Here is a 16,923-nt window from a genome sequence, read left to right as displayed (position 1 = left end):
CGACCAGATGGCCACAAAGTGCTCCAGCTTAGCCGCCTTGAGCTGTGCGGTGAGAAGCTGAGTGGGCAGAGCCGACAGGGTTTCAGGGGTTAGCGTGGCGGCAGTGAAACGCAGCTGCATCACCCTGCGCAGCTCGCTGACCACCTCCTGAACCACATGCTCCGACGTCTGCTTAGCAGGCTCGCGGGACCAGTACGCACACCAGACGGCGTACAAGAAGGTGGCCCGCAAAGTGCTCCACAGCAGCGCGCCCGCCCCCCGCGGGCCTGAGGCCCACATACCCATGCGGTCCCCCAGCATGAAGGTGTCGGAGGTGCGGTGAAGCCAGGGGTCCAGAGCCACCGGGTTATTGTGGAAATGCTGCCGCTGCCTTTGCTGCCGCTGCAGACGCCCACGATGGCGGTGAAATGGCGGCGGCGCTGCCCGCCTCCTGGCGGGAGGGCATCATCACGCTCATCTACAAGGGCAAAAGCCTGGACCGCGCCGAGCTGGCGTCCTACCGGCCCATCACGCTGCTCAACTGCGACTTCAAGATGGTGTCCAAGGCCGTCAGCGCCCGCCTGCAGCCCGCCCTGGATGCAGTTGTGGATGAGCTGCAGACCGCGTTCATCACCGGCCGCTGGATTGGAGACAACGCGCTGTACCTCCAAGGCCTGATCGAATGGATGCGCCTGGACGTGGGCGCAGACGGCACGCCACGGCAGGGTGGTGCGCTGTATTTCTTGGACATTGAAAAGGCGTATGACCGGGTGCACCGGCAGTGGCTGTATGCGTCCGCAGAGGGACTTGGGTTTGGGCCGCGCATGCTGCGCTGGATCCGCCTGCTCACTGCCAACGGCTCTGCCCGCGTGTGTGTGAACGGGATGCTCTCTGACGCCTTCCCAGTGCTGAACGGCTTGCCGCAGGGCAGCACCGCCTCACCACCCCTGTGGGTCATCCAGATGCAGCCACTGACGTCCTTTCTGCGGCGGCAGGTGGAGCAAGGGGCACTGCGCACGCCCCTGTTACCCAGCGGCGAGCAGGCGCCACCGGCTGCCCACCACGCTGATGACACGACCCTCACGGCGCGCGACCCGGCGGTGGACGGGCCGGTCCTGATGGCGGCAGTACAGCTGTTCTGCCGCGCGTCCAATGCCCGTGTCCATCCGGACAAGAGCAAGGCCATGGGCCTTGGCAGGTTTGCGCACCTGACGGGCCCTTGCCCACACACGGGGGTGCCGTTTACCACTGGCGCCGTGACGCACCTGGGGGTGCCTCTGTCGTGGGACTCTGATGAGGCTGCAGCTGACCTGTTCACCCGGCGGGCTCGCGGCATGGCGTTTGTGGCGCGTCTGTGGGCTGCCCTGTCTCTGACCCTGGTTGGCCGTGTGCACATTGCGAAGCAGGTGCTGGCGGCGAAGCTGGCCTACCACTTCAGCTTCCTCAACCCGTTGCCTGCGCAGCTGAAGGAACTCACCGACCTGGTGGACCACTTTGCTGCGCGCTCCGTGCACGCTGAGGATGCCAGCCTGGTGTCGCACGGGAACCCGCTCCTGCTGCCAAAGCGGGAAACGGCCTGTCTGCCGTACAAGGATGGGGGTGTCAACCACGTCGACCTGCCTGCGTTCCTGTCTGCCCTGCAAGCTAAGACTTTCGCCCTCCTTGCCCAGCCAGGCCGGCAACCCTGGAAGACGCTCACCCGGGCGCTGCTTACCCATGTGCGCCCGGACTCTGCCACCACGTGGGCGTGGGTGTACAGCGACGCGCCGGCGCCAGCGGGGCTGCCTGCCCGGCTGGCGGCCGCGGTCGGCCACGTGCGGAGCGCGGGCGTGGAACAGCATCCGCCGCAGCCAGCCACTCAGCCGCCAGCGGCGCCACCACAGTGGCGGGTTAGCCTGGACCAGCTGTGGGTGGCTAACGCTGCGGGGGCTGTGTCCTACGTCCATTACACGGGGCGGCTCTTGGAGCCTGGGCCTGGCGTGCTGCCCCCGGCGGTGGAGGGGGCATGGCAGCCTGCCTGTGTGCTGCAGCACCGCAAGCCGCGGCACCTGTGGACCTTTGAAGAGCGGGCGGCGTACGATGCAGCATCACCAGGGGAACGGGCGGGGGCGTGGCCTCGGGCGCCGTACTTCCTGGCGCCGGAGGCTGGGGTGGTGGTGCACCCGGAGCACTGCCGGATTGCGGGTGTCAGCTTGGCGGACTACACGGTGCGGGACGTGCGGCGGGCCATCACCGTGGCCAACCCGGCCGCCCTCTGGCTCCGGCCCGCCCCGCAGCCATGCCGTGCCCGGCGCCAGCACAGCAGGCGGGGGGTCCGGGGACCCAGCCGGTGGCACAGTCGCGGCTGGCGGAGCGGGAGGCGGAGTGGCAGCGTGCAGCGGCGCAGCTGACCACCACGGCGGCGCAGCACTTCCACAATAACCCGGTGGCTCTGGACCCCTGGCTCCACCGCACCTCCGCGGCAGCCGGGCTGCAGAACACGCCGGCGAGAGAGCTGCAGTCGTATGCGTCCCCGTCCCAGCAGTCGGGTGAGGGGCCGCGGCGTTCCGCGCGGCTGCAGGAGCAGGCGGCGGGCGGGGCGGGGCCTAGCACGGGGCCTGCCATGGCGGCGGCGGCAGCAGCGGTGGCGGTGGCGGGCGACCCTCGCACGCCGCCCCCGGATGCGTCCCTTCTGCGGGGTACGTGGCGGAGGCTGTGGGACAGCCACGCCAGTCGGGGGGCAAAGGTCCTGGTGTACCAGCTGCAACATGCTTACCTGCCTTGCGGGCTGTACCGGGCGGGCAAGGGCATTCGGCCACGGGTGACCACGGGGTGCGGGGGGTTGGGGGCGCGCTGTCCTCACCCCGCCTGCGGGCCACCTGGCCCGCGGGCGTGGGCCAGCCTGACACACATCTTCCTGGAGTGTCCAGCTTATGCGCAGGCAAGGACGTGGCTACAGCAGCTGTGGGCCTGCGTTGCGCCCCAGGCAGCGGAGCCACCAGTGACGGACGTGGCCTTCATGCTGGGAAACCGCATGGGTGTGTGGGCCTCAGGCCCGCGGGGGGCGGGCGCGCTGCTGTGGAGCACTTTGCGGGCCACCTTCTTGTACGCCGTCTGGTGTGCGTACTGGTCCCGCGAGCCTGCTAAGCAGACGTCGGAGCATGTGGTTCGGGAGGTGGTCAGCGAGCTGCGCAGGGTGATGCAGCTGCGTTTCACTGCCGCCACGCTAACCCCTGAAACCCTGTCGGCTCTGCCCACACAGCTTCTCACCGCACAGCTCAAGGCGGCTAAGCTGGCGCACTTTGTCGCCATCTGGACGGCGGGTGGCGCGCTTTGTGAAGTGGAGGAGGTTCAGGGTGGGTCACCAAAGTTGAACTTGCGGCTGACGCTTGCATCACCTGTGCAGGCCCCCTAGGTTTCCTTTTGGGCGGCGTTTCTTTCCAGACGCTGGCGTGGCGTGATATCGTCATCAGCTTATCTGGCGCCCATGTGTTTTAGCTCTGGCTGGAGTCGCAGCGCCTGGGCGACTGTGGGACTTCCTGCACAGCGCGTCTTGCAGCGGGCTGGAGCCCGCGTAGTCAGCGCCACATCTGGCCCATTTAGTTTTCTGCTTGTGTCTCCTCTGCCGGTTCTCCTGGGTTCTCCTGGGGTGTTGCTTGAGCAACCGACTTGTGGGGATGGGGTGGGTTTGGGCGAAGCGAGTGCGTAGCGCTGGTGTTTTCTCTTCTGGCGCGCGGTGGTGGTGGTTCTTGCGGTTAGGCTGTGGTGTAGGTTGGTGCTTGGGTTAGGTCTGGCGGTGTTTTTTGTGCAACCCCTCCCGGGGGGCGGGGGGGCCAGCCTTCTGCTCTGTCTGCCGGGTCGGGGTGGGATGGGGTGGGATTGGTGGTTGCTGGCATTTTCGAGGTGTTTGTTTTCTGTTTTCTTCTCTTTTCTTCTCTTCTTGCCCTATCAGGGTTCTGGTCTCGGGGACCAGGCTGCTTTCAGGCAGCAGGGGGGCAGCGCGTCTGCCCCTGTTCAACCTTGTAAGGATGATTCCTCAAAAAAAAAAAGCACCACGCCATGCAGCCCATCCCGGGTCTGGCGTGCATGCCGACGGTGGATGCTGGTGGCGGCCTCCCGCAAGAAGAACTTTATCCGCCTCCCATTGCGTGCAAGCGCCGTCACCTTTTTTTTGTCATCCTTACAAGGTTGCGGTGGTAGACGCACTACCACCCTACTGCCAAGGCAGCCTGGATCATATCACAGAACCTTGATAGGGCCAGAGATCAGAGAAGAGAAGAGAAGTTTGTTCCACCACACACCTACTGGAAACCTCAACAGCCAGGTGACACCACACACCTACTGGAGTTCTCAACAGCTAGGTGACAACTACAGCCACTGCCTTGACCACACAGATCATCTAGAGCTCTCCAGTTGACAGGCCCAGAGCTCCACTTGAATCTTGGATCTTGAACTTGAAAGCTCTCCAGTTGCAGGCCCAGAGCTCCAGCCTTGTACCCCAGAGACTCCCTGCACCACAGGGGGGGTCTACACACCACCAAGGTGTGGATGGGTTTTGGTAAACCAGGGCCCTTCCTGGTGGGGTGACCGGGATTCGAACCCAGGATCTCTCGAAGCCTTAACGAAATCGGCTTGAGTGTCTTAACCATTTAGACGACCCCCCCCCCTTCCTGTACTGGCCACGGGATTTGCGGCAACGTGCGCCTCCAAGCGCTGCTCGAGCTCCAAACGCAGCGAGGGGTGAAACAGCAGGTACGTGGGGAAGCGCCACTGCTCCCGGTGCGCATGTGGCAGGTCGGGCAAGGACAGGGTGAGCAGCACACCGTTGTGGTCCCCAGGCGCCCCATACGTGCGTGCGACATCCACCACCCACGGCGCCACGGTGGCACTGACATACCACCGATCCAGGCGTGCGGGAGTGGCCGGCTTGGGTGTGGCCGGATGCGTGTAGCCCTTGGCGCCGCCACGCTTGCTCGCCCAAGGGTCCACCAGACTGAACTGGGCGAGGAGGCTGGCAAGTTGCGGGGCACCTGCAGCACGTGACGGGCTAGGGGCCGCCTCCTGACTGGCATCGGTGACACAGTTCCAGTCCCCACCGACAACAAGCACCCTGTCCGTGGCCAGGTGGGGATGCAGCCCGGCAAAGAAAGCAGGCTTGTCCGCCACGGCCGTGGGCGCATACACACACACGAAGCGCAGGCGCAGGTGACCCACGTCCCAATCCCAACATACCACACGGCCCGCCGCATCCGTTGACAGCGGCTGCAGTACGCAGCCTGGAAGGGACAGCCGACTCCGCGCCAGGATAGCCGCCCCACAGGAGTGGGGCGACGCTGCCGGGCTGGCAGCGAGGCAGTGGCGCCACGGAAGGCACGCCCCCTGCGCGGCACGAAGGCAAGACTCCAGCGCCGTCGTGTCAGTAGCGTGGGTCTCCTGCACCATCGCCACATCTGCCCCAACTTGCTGCAGGTGCGAAACCAGCGCCCGCGCCTTTAACGGTGAGCCCAGGCCGTTGACATTCACTGTCAGCAGCCGAAGGGTCGCTGCTCCCACTGGTGGCCGCATTATGAGCCCCCGCCGGCCACGGCAGCGCCGTGGCGGTTGCGGTTGCTGTTGCTGCTGTGGCGTGTGCGGCGGCGGCCGCCACCCTGGCTGGGGGGCGCACCGCCGCAGCTGGTGCTCATGCTATCGGCGCCTGAGCTGGCGCCGCCGGGGCGCAGTGGAGCGCTGCCCAGGCTCATGAGGCTGGAGGTACTGCGGCTGCGGTGCTGGCGTTGCCGGCGGCTGGGCCCGCCGGCACCGCCGGGGTCCTCCTGTCCACGCTTAGCGGACCGCAGGGTGCGGGCCTCTAGGAGCACGTAGTCCATGTAAGCCGTCTGCATCTGCTGCGCGGCGTCATCCAGCTGCTCCGTCACGTCGGAAGGCAGGGGCGTGCCTGCAGGCTGGGCTGAGTACAGGCGCCACCAGCCAGTGAACTCGTCGCGCAGCTGTGCCAGGACGGCGGTACGGCCTGCCGGCACACGGCAGACAGCCCAGTCTGGTACGGTGGCGCCCTGGTCACGGAGGTAGCCGAGGACGGGGGTGGGGTGGGTTTGGGCGGGGCGAGTGCGTAGCGCTGGTGTTTTCTCTTCTGGCGCGCGGTGGTGGTGGTTCTTGCGGTTAGGCTGTGGTGTAGGTTGGTGCTTGGGTTAGGTCTGGCGGTGTTTTTTGTGCAACCCCTCCCGGGGGGCGGGGGGGCCAGCCTCCTGCTCTGTCTGCCGGGTCGGGGTGGGATTGGTGGTTGCTGGCGTTTTCGAGGTGTTTGCTTTCTGTTTTCTTCTCTTTTCTTCTCTTCTTGCCCTATCAGGGTTCTGGTCTTGGGGACCAGGCTGCTTTCAGGCAGCAGGGGGGCAGCGCGTCTGCCCCTGTTCAACCTTGTAAGGATGATTCCTCAAAAAAAAAGGAGGCGGCCACCAAGCGCGTCGCGGCCAAGCTGCGCCCACTCATACCCCTGCACATCTGCGCAGCGGTTCTGGTGCGTCACGAGGTCAGAGCCGATGGCAACACACGTGTCGCGGGTCAGGCAAATGGCCCCGTACTCCGCCTCACTGCCCGCACCCCCACCAGCGCGCCCAGCCGTGTCGGCCAAAACCCCAGCCGGCGCGCCCAGGCCCCTGCCCCTGCCCTTACCACCACCCGCCGGTTGTGACGTCTGCGGTGGCGGCCCCGCCTGGGGCGGTGGCTGGGGCACTGCCCGCCCCGCTCCTCCACCGTGGCGCCCCGACCCGCTGCCCCCACCAGCCTGCTGTCCCCCTGCCGGCCACCCAGTGGGCACGTGCGGCGGCGAGCTAGGACCGTCCTGCGGGGGAGGCAGCCAGCCGCCCAAGCGCCCTGCCCTCTGCTGCGGGAGCTGGGCGGGGCCACAGCGCCCTTTGGAGCGGGGCTGTTGCTGCGGCGGCGGCTGCGGTGCGTGCGAGGCTGGTTGCACCCGTCGCCCACGCCCGGACGCCGCCATGGCAGCGCCATCACCCGCCCCGTCCTGTCCCCCCAGCGTGGCCAGGACCCCAAACCGGGAGCCGGTCCGGGGCATAAGCGACTGCACCTGGCGCTGCTGCTCCTGCTGCTGCTGTTGGCTGGAGTCGCAGCGCCTGGGCGGCTGTGGGCCTTCCTGCACAGCGCGTCTTGCGGCGGGCTGGAGCCCGCGTAGTCAGCGCCACATCTGGCCCGTTTAGTTTTCTGCTTGTGTCTCCTCTGCCGGTTATCCTGGGTTCTCCTGGGGTGTTGCTTAAGCAACCGACTTGTGGGGGTGGGGTGGGTTTGGGCGGGGCGAGTGCGTAGCGCTGGTGTTTTCTCTTCTGGCGCGCGGTGGTGGTGGTTCTTGCGGTTAGGCTGTGGTGTAGGTTGGTGCTTGGGTTAGGTCTGGCGGTGTTTTTTGTGCAACCCCTCCCGGGGGGCGGGGGGGCCAGCCTCCTGCTCTGTCTGCCGGGTCGGGGTGGGATGGGGTGGGATTGGTGGTTGCTGGCGTTTTCGAGGTGTTTGCTTTCTGTTTTCTTCTCTTTTCTTCTCTTCTTGCCCTGTCAGGGTTCTGGTCTCGGGGACCAGGCTGCTTTCAGGCAGCAGGGGGGCAGTGCGTCTGCCCCTGTTCAACCTTGTAAGGATGATTCCTCAAAAAACAAATGAGTACTAGCTCTGGCTGGAGTGGCAGCGCCTGGGCGGCTGTGGGCCTTCCTGCACAGCACGTCTTGCAGCGGACTGGAGCCCGCTTAGTCAGCGCCACATCTGACCCGTTTAGTTTTCTGCTTGTGTCTCCTCTGCCGGTTCTCCTGGGGTGTTGCTTAAGCAACCGACTTGTGGGGGTGGGGTGAGTTTGGGCGGGGCGAGTGCGTAGCGCTGGTGTTTTCTTTTCTGGCGCGCGGTGGTGGTGGTTCTTGCGGTTAGGCTGTGGTGTAGGTTGGTGCTTGGGTTAGGTCTGGCGGTGTTTTTGTGCAACCCCTCCTGGGGGGCGGGGGGCCAGCCTCCTGCTCTGTCTGCCGGGTCGGGGTGGGGTGGGGTGGGATGGATGGGGGTGGCTGGTGGTTGTGTTTGCTTTCTGTTTTCTTCTCTTTTCTTCTCTTCTTGCCCTATCAGGGTTCTGGTCTTGGGGACCAGGCTGCTTTCAGGCAGCAGGGGGGCAGCGCGCCTGCCCCTGTTCAACCTTGTAAGGATGATTCCTTTTTTTTTTGAGGAATCATCCTCAAAAAAAAAAGCCTTCGCCACGTACCCCTCAGAAGGGACGCATCCGGGGGCGGCATGCGAGGGTCGCCCTCCACCGCCGCCGCTGCTGCCGCCCCCGCCGTGGCAGGCCCCGTGCTAGGTCCCGCCCCGCCCGCCGCCTGCTCCTGCTGCCGCGCGGAACGCCGCGGCCCCTCACCCGACTGCTGGGACGGGGACGCATACGACTGCAGTTCTCTTGCCAGCGTGTTCTGCTGCCCAGCTGCCGTGGAGGTGCGGTGGAGCCAGGGGTCCAGAGCCACTGGGTTATTGTGGAAGTGCTGCGCCGCCGTGGTGGTCAGCTGCGCCGCTGCACGCTGCCACTCTGCCTCCCGCACCGCCAGCCGTGACTGTGCCGCCGGCTGGGTCCCCGGACCCCCCGCCTGCTGTGCTGGCGCCGGGCACGGCATGGCTGCGGGGCGGGCCGGAGCCAGAGGGGCGGCCGGGTTGGCCGCGGTGATGGCCCGCCGCACGTCCCGCACCGTGTAGTCCGCCAAGCTGACACCCGCAATCCGGCAGTGCTCCGGGTGCACCACCACCCCAGCCTCCGGCGCCAGGAAGTACGGCGCCCGAGGCCACGCCCCCGCCCGTTCCCCTGGTGATGCTGCATCGTACGCCGCCCGCTCTTCAAAGGTCCACAGGTGCCGCGGCTTGCGATGCTGCAGCACACAGGCAGGCTGCCATGCCCCATCCACCGCCGGGGGCAGCACGCCAGGCCCAGGCTCCAAGAGCCGCCCCGTGTAGTGGACGTAGGACACAGCCCCCGCAGCGTTAGCCACCCACAGCTGGTCCAGGCTAACCCGCCACTGTGGTGGCGCCGCTGGCGGCTGAGTGGCTGGCTGCGGCGGATGCTGTTCCACGCCCGCGCTCCGCACGTGGCCGACCGCGGCCGCCAGCCGGGCAGGCAGCCCCGCTGGCGCCGGCGCGTCGCTGTACACCCACGCCCACGTGGTGGCAGAGTCCGGGCGCACATGGGTAAGCAGCACCCGGGTGAGCGTCTTCCAGGGTTGCCGGCCTGGCGGCGCTTGGTGGCCGCCTCCTCGGCTACCTCCGTGACCAGGGCGCCACCGTACCGGACTGGGCTGTCTGCCGTGTGCCGGCAGGCCGTACCGCCGTCCTGGCACAGCTGCGCGACGAGTTCACTGGCTGGTGGCGCCTGTACTCTGCCCAGCCTGCAGGCACGCCCCTGCCTTCCGACGTGACGGAGCAGCTGGATGACGCCGCGCAGCAGGTGCAGACGGCTTACATGGACTACGTGCTCCTAGACGCCCGCACCCTGCGGTCCGCTAAGCGTGGACAGGAGGACCCCGGCGGTGCCGGCGGGCCCAGCCGCCGGCAACGCCAGCACCGCAGCCGCAGTACCTCCAGCCTCATGAGCCTGGGCAGCGCTCCACTGCGCCCCGGCGGCGCCAGCTCAGGCGCCGATAGCATGAGCACCAGCTGCGGCGGTGCGCCCCCCAGCCAGGGTGGCGGCCGCCGCCGCACACGCCACAGCAGCAACAGCAACCGCAACCGCCACGGCGCTGCCGTGGCCGGCGGGGGCTCATAATGCGGCCACCAGTGGGAGCGGCGACCCTTCGGCTGCTGACAGTGAATGTCAACGGCCTGGGCTCGCCGATAAAGGCGCGGGTGCTTGTTTCGCACCTGCAGCAAGTTGGGGCAGATGTGGCGATGGTGCAGGAGACCCACGCTACTGACACGACGGCGCTGGAGTCTTGCCTTCGTGCCGCGCAGGGGGCGTGCCTTCCGTGGCGCCACTGCCTCGCTGCCAGCCCGGCAGCGTCGCCCCACTCCTGTGGGGCGGCTATCCTGGCGCGGAGTCGGCTGTCCCTTCCAGGCTGCGTACTGCAGCCACCGTCAACGGATGCGGCGGGCCGTGTGGTATGTTGGGATTGGGACGTGGGTCACCTGCGCCTTTTTTTTTTAAAGTCATCCTTACAAGGTTGCGGTGGTAGACGCACCACCACCCTACTGCCAAGGCAGCCTGGATCATATCACAGAACCTTGATAGGGCCAGAGATCAGAGAAGAGAAGAGAAGTTTGTTCCACCACACACCTACTGGAAACCTCAACAGCCAGGTGACACCACACACCTACTGGAGTTCTCAACAGCTAGGTGACAACTACAGCCACTGCCTTGACCACACAGATCATCTAGAGCTCTCCAGTTGACAGGCCCAGAGCTCCACTTGAATCTTGGATCTTGAACTTGAAAGCTCTCCAGTTGCAGGCCCAGAGCTCCAGCCTTGTACCCCAGAGACTCCCTGCACCACAGGGGGGGTCTACACACCACCAAGGTGTGGATGGGTTTTGGTAAACCAGGGCCCTTCCTGCGTTGTCTCCAATCCAGCGGCCGGTGATGAACGCGGTCTGCAGCTCATCCACAACTGCATCCAGGGCGGGCTGCAGGCGGGCGCTGGCGGCCTTGGACACCATCTTGAAGTCGCAGTTGAGCAGCATGATGGGCCGGTAGGACGCCAGCTCGGCGCGGTCCAGGCTTTTGCCCTTGTAGATGAGGGTGATGATGCCCTCCCGCCAGGAGGCGGGCAGCGCCGCCGCCATTTCACTGCCACTGGTCAATGGCCGCCAGAAGCTGTTGCTGCGACGCCGTACAGACCGGCTGCACGCGGAACAGGCCGGTGGGGCTGGTGCTGCTGTACATGGCTGCGGTGGCTGCGGAGACAGTGTTGCGCGTGCCCGGCCCCGTGAGCGCCACAGGCGCCGGTTGCCCCGGCACCTTCAAGTGCGTGATTGGCTCCTGCGCGCCGGCTGCTGGCTCGTCCGCCTGTCGATGGAACCAGTGAGTGCCCCGCTCCCCATGCTCCTCCATCAGTGCAGCGCGGGCATTGTGGCTGGCCGCTGTGGCAGCTGCCCGCTCCTCCCGCACCGCCAAGTTGGCCATGGCCGCAGCCTGACACTGCGCGGTGCTGGCACCCGGCCGGTCGGCCAGGGCAGCGGCCGCGTCTGCGGCCAGCACCACGCCATGCAGCCCATCCCGGGTCTGGCGTGCATGCCGACGGTGGATGCTGGTGGCGGATTCCCGCAAGAAGAATTTGTCCGCCTCCCATTGCGTGCAAGCGCCGTCACCTGTACTGGCCACGGGATTTGCGGCAACGTGCGCCTCCAAGCGCTGCTTTGGTTTTTGAGGAATCATCCTTACAAGGTTGAACAGAGGCAGACGCGCTGCCCCCCTGCTGCCTGAAGACAGCCTGGTCCCCGAGACCAGAACCCTGAAAGGGCAAGAAGAGAAGAGAAGAAAAGAAGCTGCTCGAGCTCCAATCGCAGCAAGGGGTGAAACAGCAGGTACGTGGGGAAGCGCCACTGCTCCCGGTGCGCATGTGGCAGGTCGGGCAAGGACAGGGTGAGCAGCACACCGTCAGCGTGAGGGGGGCGGGCCCTCTCGCCCTAGTCACCTTGCCCCGTTAATCCATGCCAGGCCCTATGGGCCGGCATTGTAATTATTATTATTATTATTACACACACACGAAGCGCAGGCGCAGGTGACCCACGTCCCATTCCCAACATACCACACGGCCCGCCGCATCCATTGACGGTGGCTGCAGTACGCAGCCTGGAAGGGACAGCCGACTCCGCGCCAGGACAGCCGTCCCACAGGAGTGGGGCGACGCTGCCGGGCTGGCAGCGAGGCAGTGGCGCCACGGAAGACACGCCCCCTGTGCGGCACGAAGGCAAGACTCCAGCACGGTCGTGTCAGTAGCGTGGGAATAATAATAATTACAACACCGGCCCATAGGGCCTGGCATGGATTAACGGGGCAAGGTGACTAGGGCAAGGGGGCCCGCCCCCCTCACGCTGACGCCTCACCACGAAAGAGTCACAACCTCCGAAACTACAACCTCCAAGTCCTAGGCCGCTCTTCAAAGTCCACTACATCCGAGCCTGCACACCTAACATATCGTGCTAGGGAAATGCCGCGTTATAGTAGTGGAGCACTGCCAGTTCGTGCAAACCGAGGAGCCATGGCGCTCCTCCTCGAGCCTTGGATCTTGAGCCTTGTCTTGAACCTTGGACCTCGCCACTAAATCGGACTTCTGCACCACGACCTTTCTAGGTTGCAGCGGGCACAAGCCCACAATTGCCACTAAGGGCAATTACCTTTCGTTCGTGGGTGAGCCGCCGCAGCTGGTGCTCATGCTAGCGGCGCCTGAGCTGGCGCCGCCGGGGCGCAATGGAGCGCTGCCCAGGCTCATGAGGCTGGAGGTACTGCGGCTGCGGTGCTGGCGTTGCCGGCGGCTGGGCCCGCCGGCACCGCCGGGGTCCTCCTGTCCACACGTAGCGGACCGCAGGGTGCGGGCGTCCAGGAGCACGTAGTCCATGTAGGCCGTCTGCACCTGCTGCGCGGCGTCATCCAGCTGCTCCGTCACGTCGGAAGGCAGGGGCGTGTCTGCAGGCTGGGCTGAGTATAGGCGCCACCAGCCAGTGAACTCGTCGCGCAGTTGCGCCAGGACGGCGGTACGGCCGGCCGGCACGCGGCAGACGGCCCAGTCCGGTACGGTGGCGCCCTGGTCACAGAGGTAGGCGAGGAGGCGGCCACCAAGCGCTGTGCAGCCTCTGGGGTGGCGCCGGTGGGGGGCAGCACGGGTCCAGCAATAATAATAATAATAGGTACTCCCTGCATGACAGGGCGTGTTCTGCGGAGGTAGGGGTGTGAGGGCGTGAGAGACCACCGCATGGTCCAGCATGAGTGCCTGCGACGACAGCAGCCATGGCCTGTGTGTGTGTGTGTGTGGGGGGGGGGGGGCACCGCCGCACCACTGCCGTTGCGCCCACCCGTGCCGGCGCCGCCTATGGCCCTCATCATAAGCACCCAATCCCACGCCAGCACTGGTGGAACTGCCTGCTACGGTTGAGCGGCTGCCTGTGCAGCCTCTGGGGTGCCGCCGGTGGGGGGCAGCACGGGTCCAGTGTGAGAGCCTGCGACAACAGCAGCCATGGCCTGTGTGTGTGTGTGTGTGTGTGTGTGTGTGTGTGTGTGTGTGTGTGTGTGTGTGTGTGTGTGTGTGTGTGTGTGTGTGTGTGTGTGTGTGTGTGTGTGTGTGTGTGTGTGTTTGGGGGGGCACCGCCGCACTGCTGCCATTGCGCCCACCCGCGCCGCCGCCGCCTACAGCCCTCATCTTAAACACCCAATCCCACGCCAGCGCTGGCGGAACCGACTGCTGCCTTTTTTTTTGAGGAATCAAGTACAGCTTTTGTTTTTTAGGAATCATTTTGTTTTTTAGGAATCATTTTGTTTTTTAGGAATCATCCTTACAAGGTTGAACAGGGGCAGACGCGCTGCCCCCCTGCCGCCTGAAAGCAGCCTGGTCCCCGAGACCAGAACCCTGACAGGGCAAGAAGAGAAGAAAAGAGAAGAAAACAGAAAGCAAACACCTCAAAACCGCCACCAACCACCCCCATCCACCCCACCCCATCCCGACCCGGCAGACAGAGCAGGAGGCTGGCCCCCCCGCCCCCCAGGAGGGGTTGCACAAAAACACCGCCAGACCTAACCCAAGCACCAACCTACACCACAGCCTAACCGCAAGAACCACCACCACCGCGCGCCAGAAAAGAAAACACCAGCGCTACGCACTCGCCCCGCCCAAACTCACCCCACCCCCACAAGCTGGTTGCTTAAGCAACACCCCAGGAGAACCGGCAGAGGAGACACAAGCAGAAAACTAAATGGGCCAGATGTGGCGCTGACTAAGCGGGCTCCAGCCCGCTGCAAGATCGGTAAGGATGATTCCTCAAAAAGAAAAAGATGCGCTGTGCAGGAAGGCCCACAGCCGCCCAGGCGCTACGACGCCAGCCAGAGCTAAAACACATGGGCGCCAGATAAGCTGATGATGATAATACGCCACGCCAGCGCCTGGAAAGAAACGCCGCCTAAAAGGAAATCTAGGGGGCCTGCACAGGTGATGCAAGCGTCAGCCGCTATTTCAACTTCGGTGACCCACCCTGAACCTCCTCCACTTCACAAAGCGCGCCATCCGCCGACCAGATGGCAACAAAGTGCTCCAGCTTAGCCGCCTTGAGCTGTGCGGTGAGAAGCCATGCGGTCCCCCAGCATGAAGCCCGCGTCCGTCACTGGCGGCGCCGCTGCCTGGGGCGCAACGCAGGCCCACAGCTGCTGCAGCCACGTCCTCGCCTGCGCATAAGCTGGACACTCCAGGAAGATGTGCGTCAGGCTGGCCCACGCCCGCGGGCCAGGTGGCCCGCAGGCGGGGTGAGGACAGTGCGCCCCCAACCCCCCGCACCCCGTGGTCACCCGTGGACGAATGCCCTTGCCCGCCCTGTACAGCCCAAGGATGAATTTAAAAAAAAAGCCCGTAGTGGGATTTCGGGTGGAGTGGTGTGGTCCGCCTCTGGTGTGCACTGCTCTGCTCCACCTTCCTGCCGGGGACGGGCTCCTGGGCTTCACTGTCTGGGACTCGGAGTCGGTGTCAGCAGCCGGCGCGCAGGAGCCCATCACGCACTTGAAGGTGCCGGGGCAACTGGCGCCTGTGGTGCTCACGGGGCCGGGCACGCGCAACACTGTCTCCGCAGCCGCCGCAGCCATGTACAGCAGCACCAGCCCCACCGGCCTGTTCCGCGTGCAGCCGGTCTGTACGGCGTCGCAGCAACAGCTTCTGGCGGCCATTGACCGCAAGGTTCCGGCGGATCTGCAGGCCGCTACAGAGGGGTCCGGTGACGGCGCCCTCAGTGATGCCGAGCTGATGGCAGCGCTGGCTGGCTCCGCCAATGGTAAAGCGCCTGGGTCGGACGGGGTCCCGTACGAGGTGTACAAGGTTTTCTGGGCGCTGCTGGGTCCGCGCTTGTGTGCTGCTGCTGCCGCTGCCTTTGCTGCCGCTGCAGACGCCCACGATGGCGGTGAAATGGCGGCGGCACTGCCCGCCTCCTGGCAGGAGGGCATCATCACCCTCATCTACAAGGGCAAAAGCCTGGACCGCGCCGAGCTGGCGTCGTACCAGCCCATCACGCTGCTCAACTGCGACTTCAAGATGGTGTCCAAGGCCGTCAGCGCCCGCCTGCAGCCCGCCCTGGATGCAGTTGTGGATGAGCTGCAGACCGCGTTCATCACCGGCCGCTGGATTGGAGACAACGCGCTGTACCTCCAAGGCCTGATCGAATGGATGCGCCTGGACGTGGGCGCGGACGGCACGCCACGGCAGGGTGGTGCGCTGTATTTCTTGGACATTGAAAAGGCGTATGACCGGGTGCACCGGCAGTGGCTGTATGCGTCCGCGGAGGGACTGGGGTTTGGGCCGCGCATGCTGCGCTGGATCCGCCTGCTCACTGCCAACGGCTCTGCCCGCGTGTGTGTGAACGGGATGCTCTCTGACGCCTTCCCAGTGCTGAACGGCTTGCCGCAGGGCAGCACCGCCTCACCACCCCTGTGGGTCATCCAGATGCAGCCACTGACGTCCTTTCTGCGGCGGCAGGTGGAGCAAGGGGCACTGCGCACGCCCCTGTTACCCAGTGGCGAGCAGGCGCCACCTGCTGCCCACCACGCTGACAACACGACCCTCACGGCGCGCGACCCGGCGGTGGACGGGCCGGTCCCAATGGCGGCAGTACAGCTGTTCTGCCGCGCGTCCAATGCCCGTGTCCATCCGGACAAGAGCAAGGCCATGGGCCTTGGCAGGTTTGCGCACCTGACGGGCCCTTGCCCACACACGGGGGTGCCGTTTACCACTGGCGCCGTGACGCACCTGGGTGTGCCTCTGTCGTGGGACTCTGTTGTGGCTGCAGCTGACCTGTACACCCGGCGGGCTCGCGGCATGGCGTTTGTGGCGCGTCTGTGGGCTGCCCTGTCTCTGACTCTCGTTGGCCGTGTGCACATTGCGAAGCAGGTGCTGGCGGCGAAGCTGGCCTACCACTTCAGCTTCCTCAACCCGTCGCCTGCACAGCTGAAGGAACTCACCGACCTGGTGGACCAATTTGCTGCGCGCTCCATGCACGCTGAGGACGCCAGCCTGGTGTCGCACGGGAACCCGCTCCTGCTGCCAAAGTGGGAAATGGCATGTCTGCCGTACAAGGATGGGGGTGTCAACCACGTCGACCTGCCTGCGTTCCTGTCTGCCCTGCAAGCTAAGACTTTCGCCCTCCTTGCCCAGCCAGGCCGGCAACCCTGGAAGATGCTCACCCGGGCGCTGCTTACCCATGTGCGCCCGGACTCCGCCACCACGTGGGCGTGGGTGTACAGCGACGCGCCGGCGCCAGCGGGGCTGCCTGCCCGGCTGGTGGCCGCGGTCGGCCACGTGCGGAGCGCGGGTGTGGAACAGCATCCGCTGCAGCCAGCCACTCAGCCGCCAGCGGCGCCGCCACAGTGGCGGGTTAGCCTGGACCAGCTGTGGGTGGCTAACGCTGCGGGGGCTGTGTCCTACGTCCACTACACGGGGCGGCTCTTGGAGCCTGGGCCTGGCGTGCTGCCCCCGGCGGTGGATGGGGCATGGCAGCCTGCCTGTGTGCTGCAGCATCGCAAGCCGCGGCACCTGTGGACCTTTGAAGAGCGGGCGGCGTACGATGCAGCATCACCAGGGGAACGGGCGGGGGCGTGGCCTCGGGCGCCGTACTTCCTGGCGCCGGAGGCTGGGGTGGTGGTGCACCCGGCGCACTGCCGGATTGCGGGTGTCAGCTTGGCGGACTACACTGTGCGGGACGTGCGGCGGGCCATCACCGCGGCTAACCCGGCCGCACCTCCGGCTCCGGCCCGCCCCGCAGCCATGCCGT

At 65.8% G+C, this 16,923-nt stretch overlaps 3 protein-coding genes across 3 annotated transcripts; all 3 read right to left on the bottom strand.

The window, feature by feature from the left end:
• Nucleotides 1–4,077: 4,077 nt before the first annotated feature.
• Nucleotides 4,078–5,869, bottom strand: CHLRE_16g667769v5 (uncharacterized protein). The gene is made up of 2 exons (XM_043071093.1): nucleotides 5,624–5,869; nucleotides 4,078–4,988 (listed from the first exon to the last, which is right to left on the bottom strand). Exons 1-2 carry the CDS (start codon nucleotides 5,823–5,825, stop codon nucleotides 4,600–4,602), a joined length of 591 nt encoding a protein of 196 aa, XP_042915720.1. The 5' UTR covers nucleotides 5,826–5,869; the 3' UTR covers nucleotides 4,078–4,599.
• Nucleotides 5,870–10,110: 4,241 nt separating this feature from the next.
• CHLRE_16g667413v5 (uncharacterized protein) lies at nucleotides 10,111–11,459 on the bottom strand. The gene has a single exon (XM_043071086.1). The coding sequence runs from the start codon at nucleotides 11,339–11,341 to the stop codon at nucleotides 10,751–10,753; it is 591 nt and encodes a 196-aa protein (XP_042915719.1). The 5' UTR covers nucleotides 11,342–11,459; the 3' UTR covers nucleotides 10,111–10,750.
• Nucleotides 11,460–11,910: 451 nt separating this feature from the next.
• On the bottom strand, nucleotides 11,911–13,529 carry CHLRE_16g667057v5 (uncharacterized protein). Its single transcript, XM_043071078.1, has 2 exons — nucleotides 13,295–13,529; nucleotides 11,911–12,748 (listed from the first exon to the last, which is right to left on the bottom strand). Exons 1-2 carry the CDS (start codon nucleotides 13,413–13,415, stop codon nucleotides 12,300–12,302), a joined length of 570 nt encoding a protein of 189 aa, XP_042915718.1. The 5' UTR covers nucleotides 13,416–13,529; the 3' UTR covers nucleotides 11,911–12,299.
• Between the last annotated feature and the right edge of the window lie 3,394 nt (nucleotides 13,530–16,923).

The sequence above is a fragment of the Chlamydomonas reinhardtii genome, chromosome 16, assembly GCF_000002595.2.
Source record: "Chlamydomonas reinhardtii strain CC-503 cw92 mt+ chromosome 16, whole genome shotgun sequence".
NCBI lineage: Eukaryota > Viridiplantae > Chlorophyta > Chlorophyceae > Chlamydomonadales > Chlamydomonadaceae > Chlamydomonas > Chlamydomonas reinhardtii.
The sequence above is the reverse complement of the archived record's forward strand: the minus strand, read 5'-3'. Positions and strand labels throughout refer to the sequence as shown.

What these genes read in the sequence shown, in the direction of transcription:
- CHLRE_16g667769v5 (XM_043071093.1), bottom strand. Translation starts at nt 5,825, where the DNA reads ATGGACTACGTGCTCCTAGAGGCCCGCACCCTGCGGTCCGCTAAGCGT. An exon ending in CATGAGCACCAGCTGCGGCG is followed by an intron (nt 4,989 to 5,623) that starts GTGCGCCCCCCA and finishes CACGTGCTGCAG; the next exon opens with GTGCCCCGCAACTTGCCAGC.
- CHLRE_16g667413v5 (XM_043071086.1), bottom strand. Translation starts at nt 11,341, where the DNA reads ATGATTCCTCAAAAACCAAAGCAGCGCTTGGAGGCGCACGTTGCCGCA.
- CHLRE_16g667057v5 (XM_043071078.1), bottom strand. Translation starts at nt 13,415, where the DNA reads ATGATTCCTAAAAAACAAAAGCTGTACTTGATTCCTCAAAAAAAAAGG. An exon ending in TGTAGGCGGCGGCGGCGCGG is followed by an intron (nt 12,749 to 13,294) that starts GTGGGCGCAATG and finishes GAGGCTGCACAG; the next exon opens with CGCTTGGTGGCCGCCTCCTC.